At 45.3% G+C, this 21,999-nt stretch overlaps 2 protein-coding genes across 3 annotated transcripts in view; one reads left to right on the top strand and one right to left on the bottom strand.

The window, feature by feature from the left end:
• The window catches only part of LOC309378714 (zinc finger protein 202-like), an 83,972-nt gene that overhangs the window by 22,097 nt on the left and 39,876 nt on the right, over positions 1-21,999 (top strand). The gene's annotated exons all lie outside the window — the stretch shown is intronic.
• On the bottom strand, positions 4,156-13,763 carry LOC309378621 (uncharacterized protein). 2 transcript variants are annotated; one of them, XM_081927037.1, is made up of 2 exons: positions 13,741-13,763; positions 4,156-7,106 (listed from the first exon to the last, which is right to left on the bottom strand). In XM_081927037.1, the coding sequence occupies exon 2, from the start codon at positions 6,977-6,979 to the stop codon at positions 5,072-5,074; it is 1,908 nt and encodes a 635-aa protein (XP_081783163.1). In that variant the 5' UTR covers positions 6,980-7,106; positions 13,741-13,763; the 3' UTR covers positions 4,156-5,071. The 2 variants fall into 2 exon arrangements, with proteins under 2 accessions (XP_081783163.1, XP_081783162.1); XM_081927036.1 differs by lacking the exon at positions 13,741-13,763 and adding an exon at positions 9,164-9,297.

Here is a 21,999-nt window from a genome sequence, read left to right as displayed (position 1 = left end):
AGCGACGGCGTGCTCCTCCTCCTCCTCCTCTTGCCGGGCTAGAGCCAGCCAGCTAGTGCTCGCCCCTCCTTGCTCGAGCCGACCCCGCCGCCGGGGGCCTTCCCGTCCTCTCAGCAGCGCCGCCTCGCGTCCCTCGTCCGGGGGTTGTGAGGGGGCTGGGGGGGAGGAAGGGGGCGAGGGGGAGCAGCCGCTCCTGAGGAGATTCTGAGGCGGTGGCGGGCGACGCGTGGCGGAAGAGGAGCGGTCCCGCCAGCCCCGCGTTTCTCTCTCTCTCTCCCTCACGGAAACCTTCCCCTCAGCTTCTGCCGCTTTTTATCTTCTTTCCCTCTTCCTTTTTTTCTTTTTTTTTAAAAAAATGAAAAATCTTTCCTTTCTCTCTTTTCCAGCCCCCCTCCCCTCTTCACGGAATTTCACTGCACTCGGGCGCCGCGGCGTGCAGGCGCACTGCTCGCTCCTCTTTCCGCGCAGGCGCCTTCTCTCGCTCTTTCACCTCCTTTTCTTTCTCTCTCGATGGTCCGCCTACAAAGGAGCGAGGGAGGCGCCCGCCATGTTTGGATTTGCATCCAGCAGATGCCGCCGCCGCCCCGCCTCTCGCCGCCCGCCTCGCCCGCCTCCCTCCCATGGCACACCAGGCAACGTCTCGCGGCACACTAGTGTGCCGCGGAACACCGGTTGGGAAACACTGTTCTACGGATCATCCAGCTGCTGCTCACTGGCTGGGGGACAACTTGTGAAAGTAGAAATATATCTCAAAGACCACTGTAGACAGTTGAAATCATTGGCAGGATTACAATAACACTTGTAAAGTGAAACAAACTTTGGTTATCATGATTATATAATAGATGGATAACGGTAAAAGATGCAGGGGGAAAGATAATGTTTTTTAAAGAAATGGTACCCATTGAGGGAGGGAAGAAGGTCTCAAGGTTCAAAATAACCTTTTTATTTTTATTTTTTGGAGTGGTTATGGTTATTGTGTATAACTTTATGAAAAACCAATAAAAAAATATTTTTTAAAAAATGGGTGACCCATTCTGTCTCTCTAAGAGTGTAAGCTCCTTAGAAGCTCTGCTTGCCCCCTGTTGCATGAATTGATGTATAGGTTGGGGGGGGGGTTGTCCCTCCAGCAGATCTCATGCAGATGCAGCCCACTACCAAAGTCAGCACAATCACTTTTGTGACTTTTGTGATTTGTCCCCACAAAACACTTCATCACAGATTCTTCCTGTGTATTCAAAGGGCCTCTGCTGCACGAAACCAAATGTAAGAATTCACTGATAAATGTATCTCTGTTCTGGCTCACTGGAAAAACTTCAGAAATGCATATGAGACATGTGAGCTCAGCTCCTCAGCAGCCCCTCTGCCTGAGTGATAATCCCTGGCCTCCTGATACCTGAGTGCCAGACAGGTAGCCATTCCAGAAATCACAAACCCAGATGAAGACAAAAGGGTGTGATTAACTTGGCCAGAAACAGGGAAATGTAAAGATCTCTTTTGTTCCACTTGATGGGTGTTTGGTGGAGGGCAAGGGGAACCATGGGGCAGGGTCCAGGATGCTCAGATTACTGCCACAGACCTCCCCTTTCATGATGTCACCGTGATGTATTAGTGATGTAGTTTATAGGGTGTAACATGGGGATTAGCAGCTAATAAAAGTTTGGGTTCTCTTTTGTTCGGGGCTTCCATCTTGTTCCACCTGGTGGCAGGTGGGAGTCCTGTCCCAACAGTCTTCAATCAAGACCAAGCCGACTGGCTGCTGTTTTGCTCTGGTATTCCTGGCTGGTGTCCTTGTTTTTTGTCCAAGGGAGCCCTCAGATTTCTCCGTTAACACCCCTCAGTTCTTTGTGATAGTCCAGAATTACAAAGCTATTTCATGGGGTAGAGTCCACATGGCAGAAGGGGACACAAAACTCGTTGCAGCACAGACCTTTTTTCTGATAGCACAAGCCGGGGAGGTGGGTTGTGGCCTCCCGGACGTAATACCAAATCCCCTCCATGGTCTGGAGCCAAAGTCAAGACCGTGAACCTGAGCATTCCCCCACACTGTACGGACAAGCATTGCACAACCCTAAAACCCCTGTCCTCCCTCTTTTGAGAAATCTACTGTTAAATGCATGCTTCCATGAAATACCATTATTTCATGAATGAACTCTGCATTTTCTGTGAATGGACAACCACTGACCAATCAGGATTGTTAGATTTTGGCAGCCAGCCAATCAAATGTTGCAAAACAGCGACCTCTGGTGTCTGGAGGGCACAATGGGCAGGGCATCACTGCAATGCTTAGGCAGAGAAGGCAGCTCAGCCTTTGGCAGGTTGATTGAGCGCCTCCTGCTAGACAATGGAAGGAGCTTCATAAAATGTCTCCATTCTGGTATCGGTTGCCCAGAAGTGGTACAATGTATCTTTTGAACTTGGCTGAAGGGGGAAACGTGAAGAAGTGTAAAGAAGTGTAAAAGGTTTTATTCTTCTTTGGGAAGCGGATACTTAGAAGGTGATTGACAGGAAATAGGGGTGATTGACAGCGGTGGGTGAGGGTCTCATGCTACCCCATGACCACCACTCCCTCTTTATGGCATATTTGTGATGTAACGGTGAGGCTGTTCAAAAATGTATTATGGGAAAGGGGGGGAGAGGTCTTAAAAGTTCACGCAACCCCATTCCTACTCCAGTGTGGTGTGGTGGTTAAGAGCAGTGGACTCGTAATCTGGGGAACTGGGTTCGCTTCCCTGCTCCTCCACCTGCAGCTGCTGGGTGACCTTGGGCCAGTCCCACTTCTCTGAAGTCTCTCAGCCCCACTCACCTCACAGAGTGTTTGTTGTGGGGGAGGAAGGGAAAGGAGGATGTTAGCCGCTTTGAGACTCCTGAAGGGGAGTGATAAAGCGGGACATCAAATCCAAACTCTTCTTCTAATTCTTCTTCGTGTGTTTGAGCCTTGTTGCAACAAATAAAGATCAGGTCTACTGACCACTGTTTTGCCACTTTCACTTGGCTGGAGACTCCTTCTTTTGCTGACCGGAGGGACCCCCGGGGAGTGGCACCCTGAGGAGCTGGGCAGTGAGTAAATCCACAGGCCAGGTTTTTTTTCTTATAAACTCTTTTCCACCTGAGCTTCATCTCCTTACCTAAAAGACTGACACCCGCAATGTGACAGGATTGTGACTCCTTCCTGCAGCAAGCAAAATAGCTCTCCCCAGATGCGGAGGCTCAGGAAAGCTTCAGGGAGCTCAACAACCCCCCCCCAAGAAAGCAAAAAGCTCAACAACTTTGGGCAATCCAATGGGTCAATGGGTAGATCATTGCCTGGTTTTTTTTAAAATAGTGAGTAGATAGCAGTCTCTTGGAAGTTGGACATGCCTGCTCTAGGAGACCCCAGGAGAGGTCACAGCAGGAGGGGGAATCTCTATGGATGCTTCAGCAGCCGGCCTGCTCTGGGTCTCCTGGCCCCCTCCTCTCCTCCCTCTGAACTACTCTCTGCCCCAGCCTCTTCCTGCTCACCAAACCCTGCTTCCTCCTCAGCTTCCAACACCTCCCTTTCCGGTCTGCTCCCTTTTCTCCCTCATTCTGCTCATCGCCATCCCACCACCAGTCCCCAGGATCTGAGCCTTCATCCCTTGTGGGTCCCCCAGCTTGTGCCTCCCCCCCCACCAGCCAGTCCATGACAGCAACATCAGTAAAATCAGTGTGATGGTAATATGAACTGTGGTCCTCTGGTAGGAAAACTCCCTAGCTGCATGACTGAATAAAAACTTATGGAACTATGGAAAAATACTCTCTTCCCCAAACCCCAGAATAAGCAGGAGCTCTGGGGTTGCCCCATGGGCTTCAAGAGTGAAGATGGGCCCATCAGGAGATTTCCCTGGTCCCTGCAGCCCCTCCGTTCCCCTCTTGCAATTAGGCTTGGGGGAAAATCTCCCATTCAATTTCAGTATTTCAAGTTTTCTTCAGAACGCGCAGGAGGCAGCGATGAAGTTCTGGTGAAGAAGCAGTGCTTGGAGATCATGTGGTGGGGGGGAGTGACAGAGTTTGGTGCAAAAACCATCTTGCATGCTTGAGTAGAGCAACTGCAGGGCATGAGCCAAGTAGCAGCAGGGTAGGGGCCACATGTAGAGCAAGTCCCACACTGAGGTCAAAAACACACACAGAGGCAGCAGGACCTCTTCAGTAATAGTTTACTGAGCTTTCAAAGCATACAGTTCTCACTGGGTCCCCAGTGAGGCACAAAACTTTGCTCCTGAGAGCAAATCCAGTTTCAGCAGTAGAAAAATACACCACACAGGATATCCAAGTCAGGCACACAAACCGGCAGAAGGGAGCAAGGGAGGAAAGAGGCTGGAATGACACAGGGCAATGGAGGTGTGTCTTTCGCTTCCTGTTGTCTGGGAGAGATGTCAGCAACTCGAAATCTGCAGGGGCTTCACGAAGAAAAGCTTTCTGCCGGCTGCTTCCAGGCAAATGAGCATCCCAGAAATCCAGATTCACCAACTCCCCCTCACTATCAAAAGGTACCTTACATCTAAAATTATACTCACTAGAGTGAGACGTTACCTTCATTATTTCATTACTATGCAGATTTACATATCAACAGCAGAACCTCAAATACATGACATGCTTTTAAGATGGATTTCCTGCTGAGTTCATTGCTGTGAACAGAAGAGTGGACTCTGAAAGGAACACGTTCCTCACTCCATACATCTAAATGGGTTCTCCCCTCTGAGTCCTTAGATGTTCCTTAAACACTCCATTATAACTAAAGCACTTTCTGCAATCTTTCCCTTTAAACAGCTTCTCCTCTTTGAGGGTTGATGGGTTTGTAGGGTGTCAACTGTTAAAGTTCTTCCTGTCCATGAGTCTGTTGATGTAGGACTTCCACTAGGACTGAACCTCAATATACTTTCCTGACGTTTATATGGTTTGTCTCTTGTGGGAGTTTGTTGATGTAAATCAAGGGTTCCACTCGGACTGAAGCTCCTTCCAAACTCCATACATTTAAATGGTTTCTCTCATGTGGGTCTGCTGATGTTTTCTAAGATTTCCACTCTGACTGAAGCATTTTCTGTAAACCACACCTTTAAATGGTTTCCCCCTTGCCTGTGTGAGTCCGTTGATGTGTTCTAAGGGTAGATGTGTAACTGAACCTCTTTCCGCACTCCATGCATTTAAATTGTTTCTCCTTTGTGTGAGTCCGTTGGTGTAATTTAAGGCTTCCATTCTGATTGAAGCTCTTTCCACATTCCATACATTTAAATGGTTTCACCCCTGTGTGAATCAGCTGATGTGTTTTAAGGGTAGATGTGTAACTGAAGCTCTTTCCACACTCCATGCATTTAAATGGTTTCCCCTCGCCAGTGTGAGTCCGTTGATGTGATCTAAGTGTAGGATTGCAACTGAAGCTCTTTCCACACTCCATACATTTAAATGGTTTCTCCCCTGTATGAGTCCGTTGATGTATTCTAAGGTTTCCAATCTGTGTGAAGCTCTTTCCACACTCCATACATTTAAATGGTTTCTCCCCTGTGTGAGTCAGTTGATGTTTTCTAAGGTGTGCACTCTGACTGAAGTCCTTTCCACACTCCATGCATTTAAATGGTTTCTTCCCTGTGTGAGTCAGTTGATGTTTTCTAAGGTTTGTATTAAACCTGAAGTCCTTTCCACACTCCATACATTTAAATGGTTTCTCCCCTGTGTGAATATTTTGATGTTTCGTAAGGCTTCCACGATCACTAAAGCTTGTTCCGCACACCATGCATTTAAATGGTTTTTCCCCTGTATGCGTCCGTTTGTGCATTCTAAGGGTTCCACTATAACTGAAGCTCTTTCCACACTCCATACATTTAAATGGTTTCTCCCCTGTATGCGTCCGTTGATGTATTCTAAGGCTTCCAATCCGACTGAAGCTCTTTCCACACTCCCCACATTCATGTGGTTTCTCCCCTGTGTGAGTCCGTTGATGTAATCTAAGGCTTGCACTGAAACTGAAGCACTTCCCACACTGCACACATTTATATGGTTTCTCCCCTGTGTGAGTCCGTTGATGTGATCTAAAGCTTGCATCATAAGTGAAGCACTTCCCACACTGCACACATTTAAATGGTTTCTCCCCTGTGTGAATTCGTTGATGTATACTTAGAGCTCCACCCTGACTGAAGCTCTTTCCACATTCCATACATTTAAATGGTTTCTCCCCTGAATGCCTCTGTTGATGTTTATTGAGGTTTCCAATTTGACTGAAGGCCAACCCACATTCCGTACATGTAAATAGTTTCTCCCCTGTGTGAGTCCATTGATGTATTCTAAGTGTATCTCTTCGACGGAAGCTCTTTCCACACTCCATACATTTAAAAGGTTTCTCCCCTTTGTGAGTCCGTTCGTGTAATTTAAGGTGTCCCCTCTGACTGAAGTTCTTCCCACACTCCATACATTCATATGGTTTTTCACCTGTATGAGTCCGTTCGTGTAATTTAAGGTTTCCATTCTGTCTGAAGCTCTTCCCACACTCCTTGCATTCATATGGTTTTTCATCCATGTGAGTCCGTTCGTGTAATTTAAGGCTTCCACTCTGATTGAAGCTCTTCCCACACTCCATACATTCATATGGTTTTTCACCCGTGTGAGTCCGTTCGTGTAATTTAAGGTTTCCATTCTGACTGAAGTTCTTTCCGCACTCCATGCATTTAAATGGTTTCTCCCCAGTGTGAGTCCGTTGATGTGTTCTAAGGCTTCCACTATCACTAAAGCTCTTTCTACACTCCAGACATTCATATGGTTTTTCACCCGTGTGAGTCCGTTCGTGTAATTTAAGTTGTCTACTCTGACTGAAGTTCTTCCCACACTTCCTGCATTTGAATCCTTTCTTGCCCATGTGAGTCCGCTGATGTGTTCTAAGTTTTCCACTGTCAGTTAAACTCTTTCCACTCTCCATACTTTTAATTGGTTTCTCCCCCGTTTGAGTTCGTTGATGTGAACTATGTGTGCTCATTCAGTGAAGCATATTCCACATTGCACACATTTCTATGGCAATTCCTAATAAAACCAAAGGTGCCCCATCCTCCAGAATTCTGACGTTCTTCTCCATCACCATCTTCAGAGTGGGAGGAACGGAAATCCTGTTTGGGTTTCAGGTGAAAGAGAGCACAGGAAAAAAAGCACATCAAACTCCATTAGCAACTTTTCTTATTTCAACATCTCCTACATTCTTCCACATCCTACCCATGTTCCCAATTTTTACGAAATGAAAATGCAATGATGTCAAATGATAGTAATGCATCAACAACCTTTTTTAATCCTCATTCGTCATTAATAAAGCAGTATGATTTTGGAATACCGTTGTCCTGTGAGACTGCCTTTCAAATTAAGTGGTTCCCTCCGTTAGCACCTCAAGATCTTCATAAATCACCTGCACAGTCCCACTGACCTCAGAAGGTCCATATGGACTCAATCTGAATTTGACCAGACACATGTTAGAGCTCAACATTGAAGGTTAACAACAGGAAGATTTAAAGGAACTATTGGAAAGACTATTCAAGGCAGCAGAGATATGGGATGATCAGAGCCTCCCGAACTTGAAACATGGGAAGTCCCAACAAAAAAATTATAATTTAGGCAGAATATTTGGACTATTTGATATGTATTTGTATAATTTGGAACATTCAATGTGATTTGATTGGATTGTTAAAATGGGAAAACTAATAAAAATGATTAAAAAGAAAAAAAGAGCTCAACATCGAGTCTACCAAGTGGCAATAGGGATGGCAAAGAGGATCTTCTTCACGGCTTCTACTGCATCTGCAGAAAACAGCAGCAGGAGACTCTTTCAGGTGGTTCGCAATTTAACAGAACCACTTGCTCCATTGGGGCCAGGTAAGGTGCCCAAGATCTCCTGAAATGAAGTTTTTTGCAGATAAAGTCGCTCAGATTCGGAAAGAGGTAGACTCCACCATGGGAGCAGGGCCAGGGCGGGAGAGTGCTGGAGTCCTGCCTAGTCAAGTTGTGTGGGATCAATTCCAATCTGTTACCCCCGAGGATGTGGACAGGCTGCTTGGACGAGTGAAACCAACCACGTGTCTCCTTGATCCTTGCCCATCCTGGCTCATAAAAGTGATCTGGGAAGGTCTGGGTGATGGGCTCTGTGGGGTGGTGAATGCTTCCCTCTGTGAGGGAGCCATCCCAGACCAGCTGAGAGAGGCGGTTATTAAAAAGTTTCCAGCTCTACCTCTCTTTTAAATTGGAACCAGTGTAGGCAGTGAATGTTCTGTTTGGGTGCCTGAAGGTGTTTGGAGGATGGATGGCGGCTAATAGATTGAGGTTGAACCCTGACAAGACAGAAGTACTGTCCCTGGGGGACAAGGGTGGGCAGGTGGGGGGGGATCCCTGGTCCTGATGGTGTAACTGTGGCCCTGAAGGACCAGGTGCACAACCTGTGAGTCATTTTGGACTCACAGCTGTCCATGGAGGCACAGGTCAAGTCTGCATCTAGGGCAGCTGTCCATCAGCTCCATCTAGTACGCAGGATGAGACCCTACCTGCCCGCAGACTGTCTTGCCAGAGTGGTGCATGCTACTGCAACACGATCTTTGAAGGTGATCCGGAAATTGCAACTAATCCGTAATGCGGCAGCTAGACTAGTGACTGGTAGTCGTCACCTAGACCATATAACACTAGTCCTGAAAGACCTACATTGCATCCCAGTACGTTTCCAGGCTGAATTCAAAGTGTTGGTGCTGACCATTAAAGCCCTAAAGGACCTTGCATTGCATGGAGAGAGCAGGAGAAGCGGAAGGAAAGCAGCTGGCAAATGGGAATCCCAGATGGAAACGTCCACCCCCATTGCTCCATATAATAATGATGTGCTGCCTGATCTCATGCACCGTCTTCTGACACAGGACTATCCTAATGTGACACTGAGAAGCAGGATATTATCGGCAAAAAGATAACTGTACTTAATGGAAATTTCATCCTTGAATAGGTAATATTGATTCATTGATGGCCTGAAGTTGTGTTATTTCTGGAGACATGAATATTTTCCTGATCTGTCTTAAATATCATAATTATAGGATGTCATGGGATGTTAGAGGAGCGGTAGTTCCTTTAGTGGGGGATATTGTCATGCACCTTCTGCAGTAAATTATCCACCCTTGGTCCCCACCCTGCACTCAGCTCTCACCTGTGGCTTCCAGAAGCTGTCAGCATGCAACAGGGGCCACAATCCCAGGAACAGCTTCAACCGGCCGCCTAAACCAGGTGAGGATAGCTGATGGGTCTCAAATCCTTGGTCAGTTGGGGAATTCTGTTGCAGATGAAGAAAGGCCCTGGTGGATGGAGAGGAGGAGAAGAACAGTGAATTCCACAGTCAAGAAGGCAGATTCTGCCCATGCTGAAGAGGAAAGTGAAGGGCAGATGGGGCACGTCCACCTGGGAAGGGAGCTGATTGCGAAGGAAAACTCTGGTCCTAAACCTTCGCTGCCTCTTGAGTTGTCTTCAGGAGAAGAAAAGGCTATGGAGGAAAACCCACACAAATCCAGAGTGGAGTCTCTAAGACGGTTGGATGGTGTCCTGCACACCTTCTTCATTCAACTCCTGCAACCAAACTGGTGCCAAACCTACTGCTCTGCTTTCCTTGGGACCATATCAGCCAGGCTGAGAAGGGGTCTTGTTGTCTAGGAAGCCCAGGACCCCCAAACACACTGCCCAGGCTTCCATCCGGTGGCCCCTTCAAAGCTATTAGAAGTATTGTGGCTGAAGCTTTTGTGGGCTGCAGGACCAAGAAAGGTCCTGCCACCATTATCCTTCCAGTTGTGATTCAAGCCACATAATAAGATTGAAACTGTCCTGGTTGCGCTGGTTGATGATCCTTGATGGGCTAGAGGCCAAGGGGGAAGCTCTTTCCTGGTTCTGCTGGATCTCAGCAGCTTTGGAGACCTTTGACCATGGTATCCTTCTGGACCCTCTAGAGGAGCTGGGGGCCCTGTTATGCAGTGGTTCCCCTCCTTCCTCCTCGGCCGTGTCCAGAAAGTGGTGTCGGGGTATAAGTGTTCAGACCCCCGGGTGCTCCCCTATGCTTTTTAACATCTATATGAAGCCGCTGAGAGAGATAATCAGGGGGTTTGGCTTGGGTGTTCACCAGTATGTGGATGATACCCAGCTCTTCCTCTCTTTTAAATTGGAACCAGTGAAGGCGGTGAATACCCTGTGTGGCTGTCTGGAGGTGATTGGAGGATGGATGGCACTAACAGATTGAGGTTGAATCCTGACAAGACAGAAGTACTGCCCCTGGGGGACAGGGGACAGGCAGGTGTGGGCGACTCCCTGGTCCTTGATTTTGAACTCACAGCTGTCCATGGAGGTCATTTCTATGTCCAGTGCAGCTCCCTACCAGCTCCATCTGGTGCGCAGGCTAAGACCTTCCCTGTCCTCTGACTGTCTTGCCAGAATAGTCCATGCTCTGGTTATCTCCTGGTTAGACTACTGCCATGTGCTGTACATGGGGCTACCTTTGAAGGTGACTCGGAAGCTGCAACTAATCCAGAATGCGGACCTAAACTAGTGACTGGTAGTAGCTGCTGCGACCAGATATCACTGGTCCTAAAGGATCTTCCCTGGCTCCCAGTGTATTTCTCAGCACAATTCAAACTGTTCGTTCTGACTTTCAAAGTGTCATGGTCTTCTGCTGGTTCCCTCACTGTGAGAAGTGAAGTTCCAGGGAACCAGGCAGATGGTCTCCTGCCCCATGGTCTACCGCCTCTAGTAATGCAAGACCCTCACAAAAGCAAGTGGTTCAAAACTGTGCATCAAAAACTCCTTACATGTGGTCTGCATTCACAGTCCCTACTATCAATGGGCCTCATTAAAGCAAAGAGTCTAATAGGCCAGCGCCTGAAAGACATTGAACGACAAAACAACCTGATTATCTTAAAGAAACTGTGCCCATGGTATACCTACTTTCCCCCTTCTCATTTTGACTCTCCAGCTTCATATTTGTTTAAACTAACCATCCCAAAATACAGACGTGCCTTTACATTGGCTAGATGGGATGTTCTTCCCTCTGCTGTACTCGAAGGTCGTTACCAAAAGACTCCATTTGAAAAACGACTTTGCCCATGTGGAGATGGTAACACGGAAACAGTGTCCCACGTCCTTCTATCTTGCCCCCTTTACAAAGACCTAAGGAACGAGATTATTACTCCACTCATTCTCTCCAACCCCGGCCGTTCACCAGACATTACACTGTATTTTCTATTATCTGATACGGATAGTCAGATAACAGAGAAGGTCGCGAGGTACATCGAGAGAGCTGCGAAATTGAGGGCCACCATCTGAGTGACAGACTTGTTCATCTGACGGACCTCCTTTTGCTTGTTCTTTTCTTCCTTTTATCCCTATTTTCACTTTTAACTCTTGTATAGCTGTGGCCTGTTGGCTTTGCTAATAAAGTTTTGATTCTTGATTCTCCTGCCCCATGGAATGCCCTCCCTTCAGAGGGCAAGGAAATAAACAACTATCTGACATTTTGAAGGCAGCCCTGTATCAGGAGGTTTTTTAATTTGGATGTTTTACTCTTTCTTATATGTTCTGTAAGCTGCCCAGAGTAGCTGGGGAAACCCAGCCAGATGGACGGGGTATAAATGCAATTGTTATTCTTATCTTGTGACTTTTTGTAGTTATTTTGGACTTTGTAACTTTTGTAGTTACTTTGGACTTCGCAATATTAGCTTATGAAATGTTATGGGTGGAGAAAATCACATGGTTGCTGTAAATCATAATCCCACCCACAAACTCTCATTCACACAAAGTCTGTAAATTTGGGAAGGTCACACACCTCACCTGTGCTAATACTGGCAGTCTTTGGCCTGCACAGGCACACCCGGTGTGTAGAGCCTCCAGCCCCAGGCACTGTCTATCATGAAAATGGCTCCTTTGACTGGGAAGATTCATGCAGTCGCTGTCATCGGATGCTGAAGGATTGTATCTCAGCTTGTCAGTCCCTCTGACATTGCCTACAAAGAATAAGAGGAACGGAAATGCTTTGGAGGTGCAACTTCTCTATCAATCCTGAGAGCCATTCCATGGACTCTGCACCCCTGTTTCTGATGACAGGTGTACATTATCCTCATCCTCAATGAACCAGGCAGTGGAAAAGACAATAAAGATGGAAGCCTGAGAGAGAGGAAAAGGTTTCTGGCTGCTTCCTGGGTGGGATTGTGGAAACCAAGAGCTGCTTCTGAGAAGGCCTCCCCCCTCCCCTCTTCCTCTCGGGATTTCCTCTCCTCTCCAGGGGGAACAATGGTTGGACTGGGCAGAATGGCTGCATCTGGACAGGGCAGGGGCTCATGGGGTGGGAAGAGGATGGAGCTTGCAGGAAGGAAGGGGTGGGGGATTGGACCCCTACTATCTAGGGATCCCTCTCTGGTCTCCTTGAAGGTCTCCCTCCTAAGCAGGAGGGAGAGGCCAAGGTGGCCCTTCTGGAGATTCCCCTTGGGAGCCCTGATGGAGACGTCTCCCCCCCTTCCTTGGCCCCCTCCTTTTCTCCCGGAGTCTCCCCTGCATCCTGTTATAAGAATTTTAAGGTCATAAATAATAATAAAAATGTTCATAACTGTATATATAAACCACATGTCTGAAACCCCACAGAAAAGGTCTTGCACAAATTGACCTCAAATATTTCTCTGCATGTTCAAAGTGGGAAATCTCCCCATTGTCTCATTCCTCACAAATCCTGTCTAAAGGGCACATTCCAGATATGAACAGGATGTGAGCCTGTGACCTAGATTAATGAATTAAGTAGTTATAATAACAAAAGAGTGGCCAAAACCCAGATATTTCTGTTGTAGACCACCTTTTCTGTGTTGTATGTATGATGTTTCTGGGGGTGGTCTTGGACTCCATGGTGGGCAATTTAAAATGTCTATATAAGGGCAGGCACACCTTTGCTCTGGGTCCTCCTCTCTCCTGCATGGGGTGAGTGAGGACCCTGTTAACAGTTGCCATGAATCTGATTTAAACAGATTTTATAATGAAATGATTTCAGAATGTTGTCCATTTTACTGTTGTTAGCTGTTCTGAGCCGAGCTTCGGCTGGGGAGGGTGGGATGTAAATAATAATAATAATAATAATAATAATAATAATAATAATAATAATAGTAATAATAATAATAGTTGTTGTTGTTGTTGTTGTTGTTGTTGTTGTTGTTGTTGTTGTTGTTATTATTAAAGATCAAGCTTACTAGCTGCTTTGCTTCTCAGGGTTCTCTGGTTGGTCTCTGTTAATTTTCTCCTACCGATAGAGAACCTACAAAAGGCCTCTATATGGGCTCTTGGGTACCCCGTAAGGGAAAAGGAGCAGCTTTTTAAACTTATATTAACCCAAAGACCCCACGTGGCTCGGCTCACCTCTCGCCGGGCGGTCCCATCTCTCCATCCGGAGGGGGCCACCAACATGCGCAAGGGAGGGGCAGGGGGTCTCTATCCAGGGAGCCTCTCTCGCACCCGTTAACCCTTTCATGGCCCGCCTCTCTCCCCGCGGAGCCAGTGGAAACGGGGCAAGGGGCGCTCGTGGGGACCCCCTGGGTGCGCGCCCCATGTCCGCCCCTGCCAAGGCGCCTAAGGGGCCAAGGAAAGCCTCCTTCACAGCACACGTGCAGGGATCCAGGCCCTGCCGGTGGGGCCCACGAAAGGCGCTTTGGGGAGCTGGCGGGGGTCTCTTGGTACTTTTCTCGCCTCTCCCCCCCCCCGCGACCCCTTTACCTCTTTCTCCTCGCTCCCGATTCTCCTTTCCTTTCCTCCAACATCCACGGGGGGTGGTCCGTGTTACAGGAAAATCCGAGGGCTCCCTTGGACAAAACAAAGACACCAACCAGGATAACTTGGAGCAAAACAGCAGCCTGTAGGCTTGGCCTTTATTGAACTGTTGCAACAGGGTGTTCCCCTCACGTGCAGGAGAGAGGAAAGACCCAGAACAATAGTGTGCAAGGTCTTATAAAAACTTTTGAAATTCCCCTCCTCTAGGTCTAGCCCACCCCCAGAAAGGAGGGGTTGAGGGAGGCATACATTACAGAAAGGAGGTGCTGAGGGAGGCATACATTACAGAAAGGAGGTGCTGAGGGAGGAGTTGGTGGTAACTTGAGTGTCTTGTCACCTGGCTGGTTCCTCCTTTCCCCCTCCCCTTCCAGGAACTTCTAGGAGACAAAGGGGATTTTGCAGTTTCCTGCCCCCTGAGGGAAGATCTGATCAGTGTCCTTTGTTTGAATCCACTCCCATATGCAGGTTCTTTGTGATCTTGATTGTCTTCTGTCTGGGATCATCAGGGTTGGCATGGGCAGGGCTCCTGTGTATGTGCTGAGACAGTGAAAGGATTATGGCTGGTGACCAGGACTAAGTCACCCCCCTTTGTTAGTTCTTGTCATATGGAGTAAAAATAAAAATGGAACATTGCAAATCCAATGTATGGTTGATTTTCTATGAGTTTATAACAGAAATGTGGCGTATGTAGTGTGTGAGTGTGAAGTTTATACAAACAGAATGATTGGGGTGGGGGGGGGTTCCTGCTACAGTTCCCCCCTTCGGAGATAAGATTGCAAAGGTGGTTACTTTGCAATCCTTTTCTCCGCACAATTTAAAGTGGTAAATATTAACCTGCTATTCTCCGTCCCAGATGCGTGTGTCCATGTGAACTTGAAAGGGACTTGGATGTCATGCTTCTTAAGGATATTTGTATAGAAATATAACAGTGTAACAGTGCACATAGTTAGACATAGGATATCACGTAAAATTAATATTTTGTTGCTCAGTTACTTGTGGTATTTTAGCACCTTGGAATAAATATTTTCTCAATAGTGGCGTATGCTTTACATTTAGCAAGAAGGTCCACTAATGACTGAAAAATGCAGTTTGCTTTGCCCCCCACCATTTTGTGTTCTCAGGTGTCAAAGTAGTTCTTCTGTGGTCTCACAGTAGTGGCAATCCCTGGTGAATCTACTTAGGGCTTTCATATTAACCATGTTGCCTGGCACTCACCACAGCTGCCACAGGTTTGGACACGTCCTGAGGGAAATATCCTTGCCTTGGCTTCCTATGGGGGTTTTATTATTGGTCTTGCAGTCATGGGAGGTTGCGCACTTGCACTTTAAGGACCAAAAAGCTACTTGCAGCCTGGATACACTTGCCCAATTCAAACTGAGTCCAATTTGAATTTTATCTTGCCCCATGGTTCTCAACTCTTCAAACCAATCTGTTAAAAGAAAACCATTCTTAAAAGGGCACTTGTCCAAATAATTCAATTTAACTCTATAAGGGATCATTCCTGCTAAACCAAAGCATATCCACCTTCATGTATCTTAGAAGCTTCTCCTTGGTAAAGTGAGTTTTTTTAGCACATTTTTTTAAAATGGGTAGGGAAGTTGGCAGAGTGCCAGGTGAAACAACTAAATGTAGTTATAAATTTATCTAATTCTAAACATTGGACTACATAATAGCCTGATCTGTAAAAAAAGCATAAAATGTATGAGAATCCTCCACTGGGGTGTAAGGAATAAGACATTAAACATAAAACCAATTACACACAAAAATAGCCCCCCTATTTGTGGAAATAACACACTGTCAGACACATTTCAACATTCCTACATAATAACACATAATACAAAACAAACTAATTAAATATCAGTTGCATATCTTGAGACAATTGTGATATTTTTACGCATGTATCTTGAGGTTCAAAAGTCAGAAAATGTCCTTGCAATTCAACTCCACCCCCCTTTGTCAGCCCCACTCCCCCGGCAGTCTATATCCTTTGAAACAGATAGCTGTGGCCACATTGAAAACTTTGATGTCTTCTGTTGTGGTGGCGAAGGTTTTCATTGGATCTGTAGTAACACACTTGTAGAAGTGATATCCTGTAAGGGCAGGGTGGACTTAAAAGACACAGTTAAAATAATAATAAAACACACACATACAATGACCTATGAGGAACCAAAAATAAATAAATGCTAAGACACACAATTTTTAAGAACCCTGAAGTAACCTGTTTTGGCATTCTAATGTCCCAAATGAGAATAAAAGAGTGTTTCTTGATGTGACAACATCAGTCAGAATGTTAATAGCAAAATACTGGGAAATGACTTAATACCAAGAAAATGAATGGCAATTTAAAGTTGTGCAAGTACCTTGAACTAGCCAAAATGAAAGAATTAATAAGAAATGATCAGGCAAAGGGTAAACAAATACCATTCCACAAACAATGTTAGGTTGTGCTTCGCTTAATTTCTTAGACATCATGGAAAAACTGATTAAATAAATGAAAAGAGATTATTTGTAACTTAAAGCGTCAAAGGCACGAAGAGATGGAAGTCACAAATACAGCAGGGATTCAGACATGTTTCACAGAACAGGAAAGAAAGTTGCTGTGGGAGAAAAGAAGGGACAAAAACCTTTGTTATTGGGGTTCACATATCCTGTTAAAAGGGAAAAATTATTTCATGTGAGAAGCCTGACAGGAAATGCTGTTCCTAAAATGCACACAAAGTCTGTGATTTAAATCCCTTGGGGGGGGAGTGCTTTGAAATTTACCTATGAAAAGAATTTGGCATGTTAATCGTGTTAAGATTTGAAACTTGGCACACCTTTTGTCTTGCGAAGCCCCTGGAGCAAAGGACACATTAAGGGTGATTTCCCTCAGTGGCTCCAAGTTTTACATAAGGAAATTAGGATAAATTTCCCCCTTCAGCCCAAGCTCCTCTCACTCCCTACAGTTCCCCCTCCTTCCTCTCTCTATCTCTCTCCCCCCTTTGTTGCTGCTTTTAGCCTCTGTGCATGTGCAGAGTTCATATCTCAGCAAACCTTTTATACTATTGAAAATCTTGAAACCTTTGGCTAAATTACCATTTGAATAAAGGAAATGAAGGGTAAGGAGTAGATTTTAAAAAATACTGTTAGATTTTTTTAAAAAAAAAACATAAAAAAGAGAAACTGAGCAATTAAAGTATTCAATAAAGTTAGCAATTGTAGCCCAAGCAAAAAGGACTGCTTCCTTTATGTACAGGAAAGGGCTATCATTTTGTGTGATTTCCCTCTGGTCATTCACGGAACAATGCCACGCCCTTATATATGGGGAAAAAATGGCCAGAGAGTCAGAATTTATAGGATTTTTTTTTAACATTCTCAGTCATTTCAGCCTTACCATTTGCAGACAAATTTTTTCTGCCCTTTATTTACAGGATAAATGGTCAAGACTCATATGATGTGCTTAAACTTTGAATTGACTTTGAAGTTTGATTTTTTTTAATAGTAGAGAAAATGATAAACACTGTAATCACTCAAATGCTTGAAATTACCAGTTTTGCTTCAAAACATCACGGATTTTACCTCTCACCTTTTTTAAGAAAAACAAAGAGCAAAGTTGGGCTGAATTTCAACTCATCACATGCTTGCAGACACATGGCCCTCCACACAGCCACAAATTGGGAGAGCTAAAAGGGACCCTTGGGTCATCTAGTCGAACCCTAAATACAGTGTTCATAGCAAGATTTCAAAGCAAATTTGCACTACCAAAAGGACATATACATTTAAATACAGATTTTCAACTGGGAAAGGAAACATCTATGCTCCTATCATGTACTAAGGAAGAGGAAAATAAAAGTACCCAACTTTACACAGAACCCTTTTAGCAGATCTTGAGATAGTTTGAGTTTGCTTCCTTCAAGTTCCTAGAGAAATTATCTTTAAAGGAAGATTGAAGTGAACATTTTTCCTAAGAGGGAGAGGATCTCTTATAAAACATAGTTAAAACAGCCATAGATTTGATTTAAAAGGAATACAAAATTGACAGTTTTTTTCATGAACTTGCAGAGGAATAGTAAGGCTAATCTATGCCCCCCCCCCTTTGCAGTTTCCTTTAAAGGAAGCTTACTTGGGAGTAAATTTACCTGGCACAGAAGTAAGAAGGAGAAGGAAAAAAAACCCCTGAAAGAGACAGAATGAAACAAGGGGGCATTTTCTAAGAAAAGAGGCCAGGAAGTCTTATAGAGACTGATATCAGGACTGGACTCAGACAATTTTGCTGGCTATGGAAGCCTCTACATTTAATACCAATTTTAATACCAATTTTCTTAGAAAGAACACATTTTCATAGGCAGATGCTTAATGAAATACATACACTGCATTTTAGCTTGAGAGAGCAGTTGGCTCTACTAGGCTTTTGCAGCAGAAACATTAGTTTCTTCACAGCACATTTCAAAATACTGGAAAAAATACTGGAACACGGATATAAACTCATAAACTCAAATGTTGCAACATAACATTATCTACCATCAACTTAAAATCATACTTCTCACTCAAGCTACTCGGAGGAAGACTCCTTTGAGCCTCTCTCAAAGAACAAACATTTGCACAATTCATTCTAATGATTTTTTTTTTCAAAGAAAAAATATTTATATTTTGGTCCTGTTTAAGATTGATGAGGCCCAACATGGCTTCCTTAGATTTAAAATTTTGAAGCATGCTTGCAATTTAAAAACTATGTGATGTGCATTTAAGAACAGTCTGTGGATGCCAGAGTCAATGTAAACACAAACACTTTAAATATTCCCAAATCTTTGAGTACATCTCTTATCCTTTTTTTTTTTTTCTTCAAGAGAAACTAAGATCTCTAATGTGTGGGCTCTCAGGCTGGGCTGTTATTATATCTACTGCCTTCTGAGCACCATTAAATTTACGGTTTCATGTTCTAGCTTTAGGTTATAGTTCAGCTCTCCCTAAGGGTTCAAACCCTGATTTTGTTGAAGGATTCCTGGGGTGGCCACTGTGCCCTGGGTTCCAGGTGGTGGGCCTAATCCACCCACTAAAAATTACAATGGTCTCGTACTTTGTACTTGGAAAGACCATTTTGCCCCTTTATTTTATTTTTATTTTTTTTCAATTGGAGATGACAAGCTGGAGGGGCATATTAGAATCCTCTCTGGGGCAAAAAGGCTTCATGGAAGCCTTGTTGCCAGGAGGAGTCCAGCTAGGGTGTTTAGTGAGCTCCCATTCTCTCATATGTTATTATTAGGCTTTTTTTTCTTTTCTTTTCATTAACGAAGTACACTAAAGACAGAAAGAGTGGACGCACACACACAAGGGAGGAGGGGCAATGGGAAAGAAAGGGGGGACAGAAAAAGGATCCTTTCAGTACTCAAAGTACCCTTGACTAACACAATTCCTACTTATCTATAAACCACGAATTAATTTCTGGAAATCTCAAACCTGAACCTGAAACAAAACCACGGGTCTCTGCCCGGAACCTCAAACCACGGGTCTCTCTCTGCCCGGAACCTCAAACCACGGGTCTCTCTACCCGGAATTCCTTTACCTCAGCGCTGCTTACAAGACTAATCCTAGTGTGGGGCCCCAATTCCCCCCTCTACCCTCCACAACAGCCTCCTGCCTAGCCTTTGAGACTAAGTTCGGAACCCCTACTGGACGCTTGCGCAGTGCAATGCCAGATTAAGGCCCGAGAAAATGAAGGTTTGGAAAGGAAACAAACAACCTTGCGTTCTGACGTACCCGGGTCATCCCTAACAAAGGTCGCCAGGCAGCAGGGGCAGCTTTGTTTGCATAATAGACAAGAAAAGAGAGAGAGAGAGAGAGAGAGAGAGAGAGAGAGAGAGAGAGAGAGAGAGAGAGAGAGAGAGAGAGAGAGAGAGGCTTGGATGGACCCCCCTGGACGACTCCGAAAGAGGGACGTCAGAGAAAACAGTAAAGAGCCACGCTTTCCCAGACTCAATTCTAAGACGGAAAACGGGGGAGAAAAGGGATAGAGAGATTAAGGCGTCCCTGGACGATCCCGAGAGGGAACGCCGGAAAACAGTAAAAGTACCACAATTTCCCCGGACACGTTCCGTGTAAGAAGTTGGGGGGAGAGAAAGGGAAAGGTTTTGATGTTCCTAGACGACTCCGAAAGGCAACATCATACAGTAAAGTTCCGCGACCTCCCTGGCCACCCTCCGAAAGGGGAGAATCGGGGGAGAAAAGGGGAGAGTTTAAGACGTTCCTGGACGACCCCGGGAGGGAACGTCAGAAATGAAAGAAGGAAAGTCTGGCTGTCGTGGGGACGCTGCTTCTCCACCCCCCTCTCAATGTATTTACTTCAAACCATACTCACGTTCGAAGATGTCCCCCGCGGATCCCGGGATCCTTTTCTTTTTTAGCCGGCTTGACCTCGCCTTTGCTCCCCTGGTTGGGCTTTTGGTGACGATTGATTACCGCCCGCAAAGAGGAGGCAGGGAGAGGAAGAAGGATCCCTGGGCTAAGGTTGCCCAGTGGCGCCCGATCCCCTCTATCTCCCCTCTCACCTCTGCAGGAGAACCAAGTGTCCCTGAGAATGGTCGCCAACTGTTACAGGAAAATCCGAGGGCTCCCTTGGACAAAACAAAGACACCAACCAGGATAACTTGGAGCAAAACAGCAGCCTGTAGGCTTGGCCTTTATTGAACTGTTGCAACAGGGTGTTCCCCTCACGTGCAGGAGAGAGGAAAGACCCAGAACAATAGTGTGCAAGGTCTTATAAAAACTTTTGAAATTCCCCTCCTCTAGGTCTAGCCCACCCCCAGAAAGGAGGGGTTGAGGGAGGCATACATTACAGAAAGGAGGTGCTGAGGGAGGCATACATTACAGAAAGGAGGTGCTGAGGGAGGAGTTGGTGGTAACTTGAGTGTCTTGTCACCTGGCTGGTTCCTCCTTTCCCCCTCCCCTTCCAGGAACTTCTAGGAGACAAAGGGGATTTTGCAGTTTCCTGCCCCCTGAGGGAAGATCTGATCAGTGTCCTTTGTTTGAATCCACTCCCATATGCAGGTTCTTTGTGATCTTGATTGTCTTCTGTCTGGGATCATCAGGGTTGGCATGGGCAGGGCTCCTGTGTATGTGCTGAGACAGTGAAAGGATTATGGCTGGTGACCAGGACTAAGTCACCCCCCTTTGCAGTTTCCTTTAAAGGAAGCTTACTTGGGAGTAAATTTACCTGGCACAGAAGTAAGAAGGAGAAGGAAAAAAAACCCCTGAAAGAGACAGAATGAAACAAGGGGGCATTTTCTAAGAAAAGAGGCCAGGAAGTCTTATAGAGACTGATATCAGGACTGGACTCAGACAATTTTGCTGGCTATGGAAGCCTCTACATTTAATACCAATTTTAATACCAATTTTCTTAGAAAGAACACATTTTCATAGGCAGATGCTTAATGAAATACATACACTGCATTTTAGCTTGAGAGAGCAGTTGGCTCTACTAGGCTTTTGCAGCAGAAACATTAGTTTCTTCACAGCACATTTCAAAATACTGGAAAAAATACTGGAACACGGATATAAACTCATAAACTCAAATGTTGCAACATAACATTATCTACCATCAACTTAAAATCATACTTCTCACTCAAGCTACTCGGAGGAAGACTCCTTTGAGCCTCTCTCAAAGAACAAACATTTGCACAATTCATTCTAATGATTTTTTTTTTTCAAAGAAAAAATATTTATATTTTGGTCCTGTTTAAGATTGATGAGGCCCAACATGGCTTCCTTAGATTTAAAATTTTGAAGCATGCTTGCAATTTAAAAACTATGTGATGTGCATTTAAGAACAGTCTGTGGATGCCAGAGTCAATGTAAACACAAACACTTTAAATATTCCCAAATCTTTGAGTACATCTCTTATCCTTTTTTTTTTTTCTTCAAGAGAAACTAAGATCTCTAATGTGTGGGCTCTCAGGCTGGGCTGTTATTATATCTACTGCCTTCTGAGCACCATTAAATTTACGGTTTCATGTTCTAGCTTTAGGTTATAGTTCAGCTCTCCCTAAGGGTTCAAACCCTGATTTTGTTGAAGGATTCCTGGGGTGGCCACTGTGCCCTGGGTTCCAGGTGGTGGGCCTAATCCACCCACTAAAAATTACAATGGTCTCGTACTTTGTACTTGGAAAGACCATTTTGCCCCTTTATTTTATTTTTATTTTTTTTCAATTGGAGATGACAAGCTGGAGGGGC

This window comes from Podarcis melisellensis (assembly GCF_964234715.1).
Source record: "Podarcis melisellensis genome assembly, chromosome: 10".
NCBI lineage: Eukaryota > Metazoa > Chordata > Lepidosauria > Squamata > Lacertidae > Podarcis > Podarcis melisellensis.
The sequence above is the reverse complement of the archived record's forward strand: the minus strand, read 5'-3'. Positions and strand labels throughout refer to the sequence as shown.

Bases quoted from the DNA above. Each gene is read 5' to 3' on its own strand.
- LOC309378621 (XM_081927037.1), bottom strand. From the start codon at position 6,979: ATGAGCACACATAGTTCACATCAACGAACTCAAACGGGGGAGAAACCA.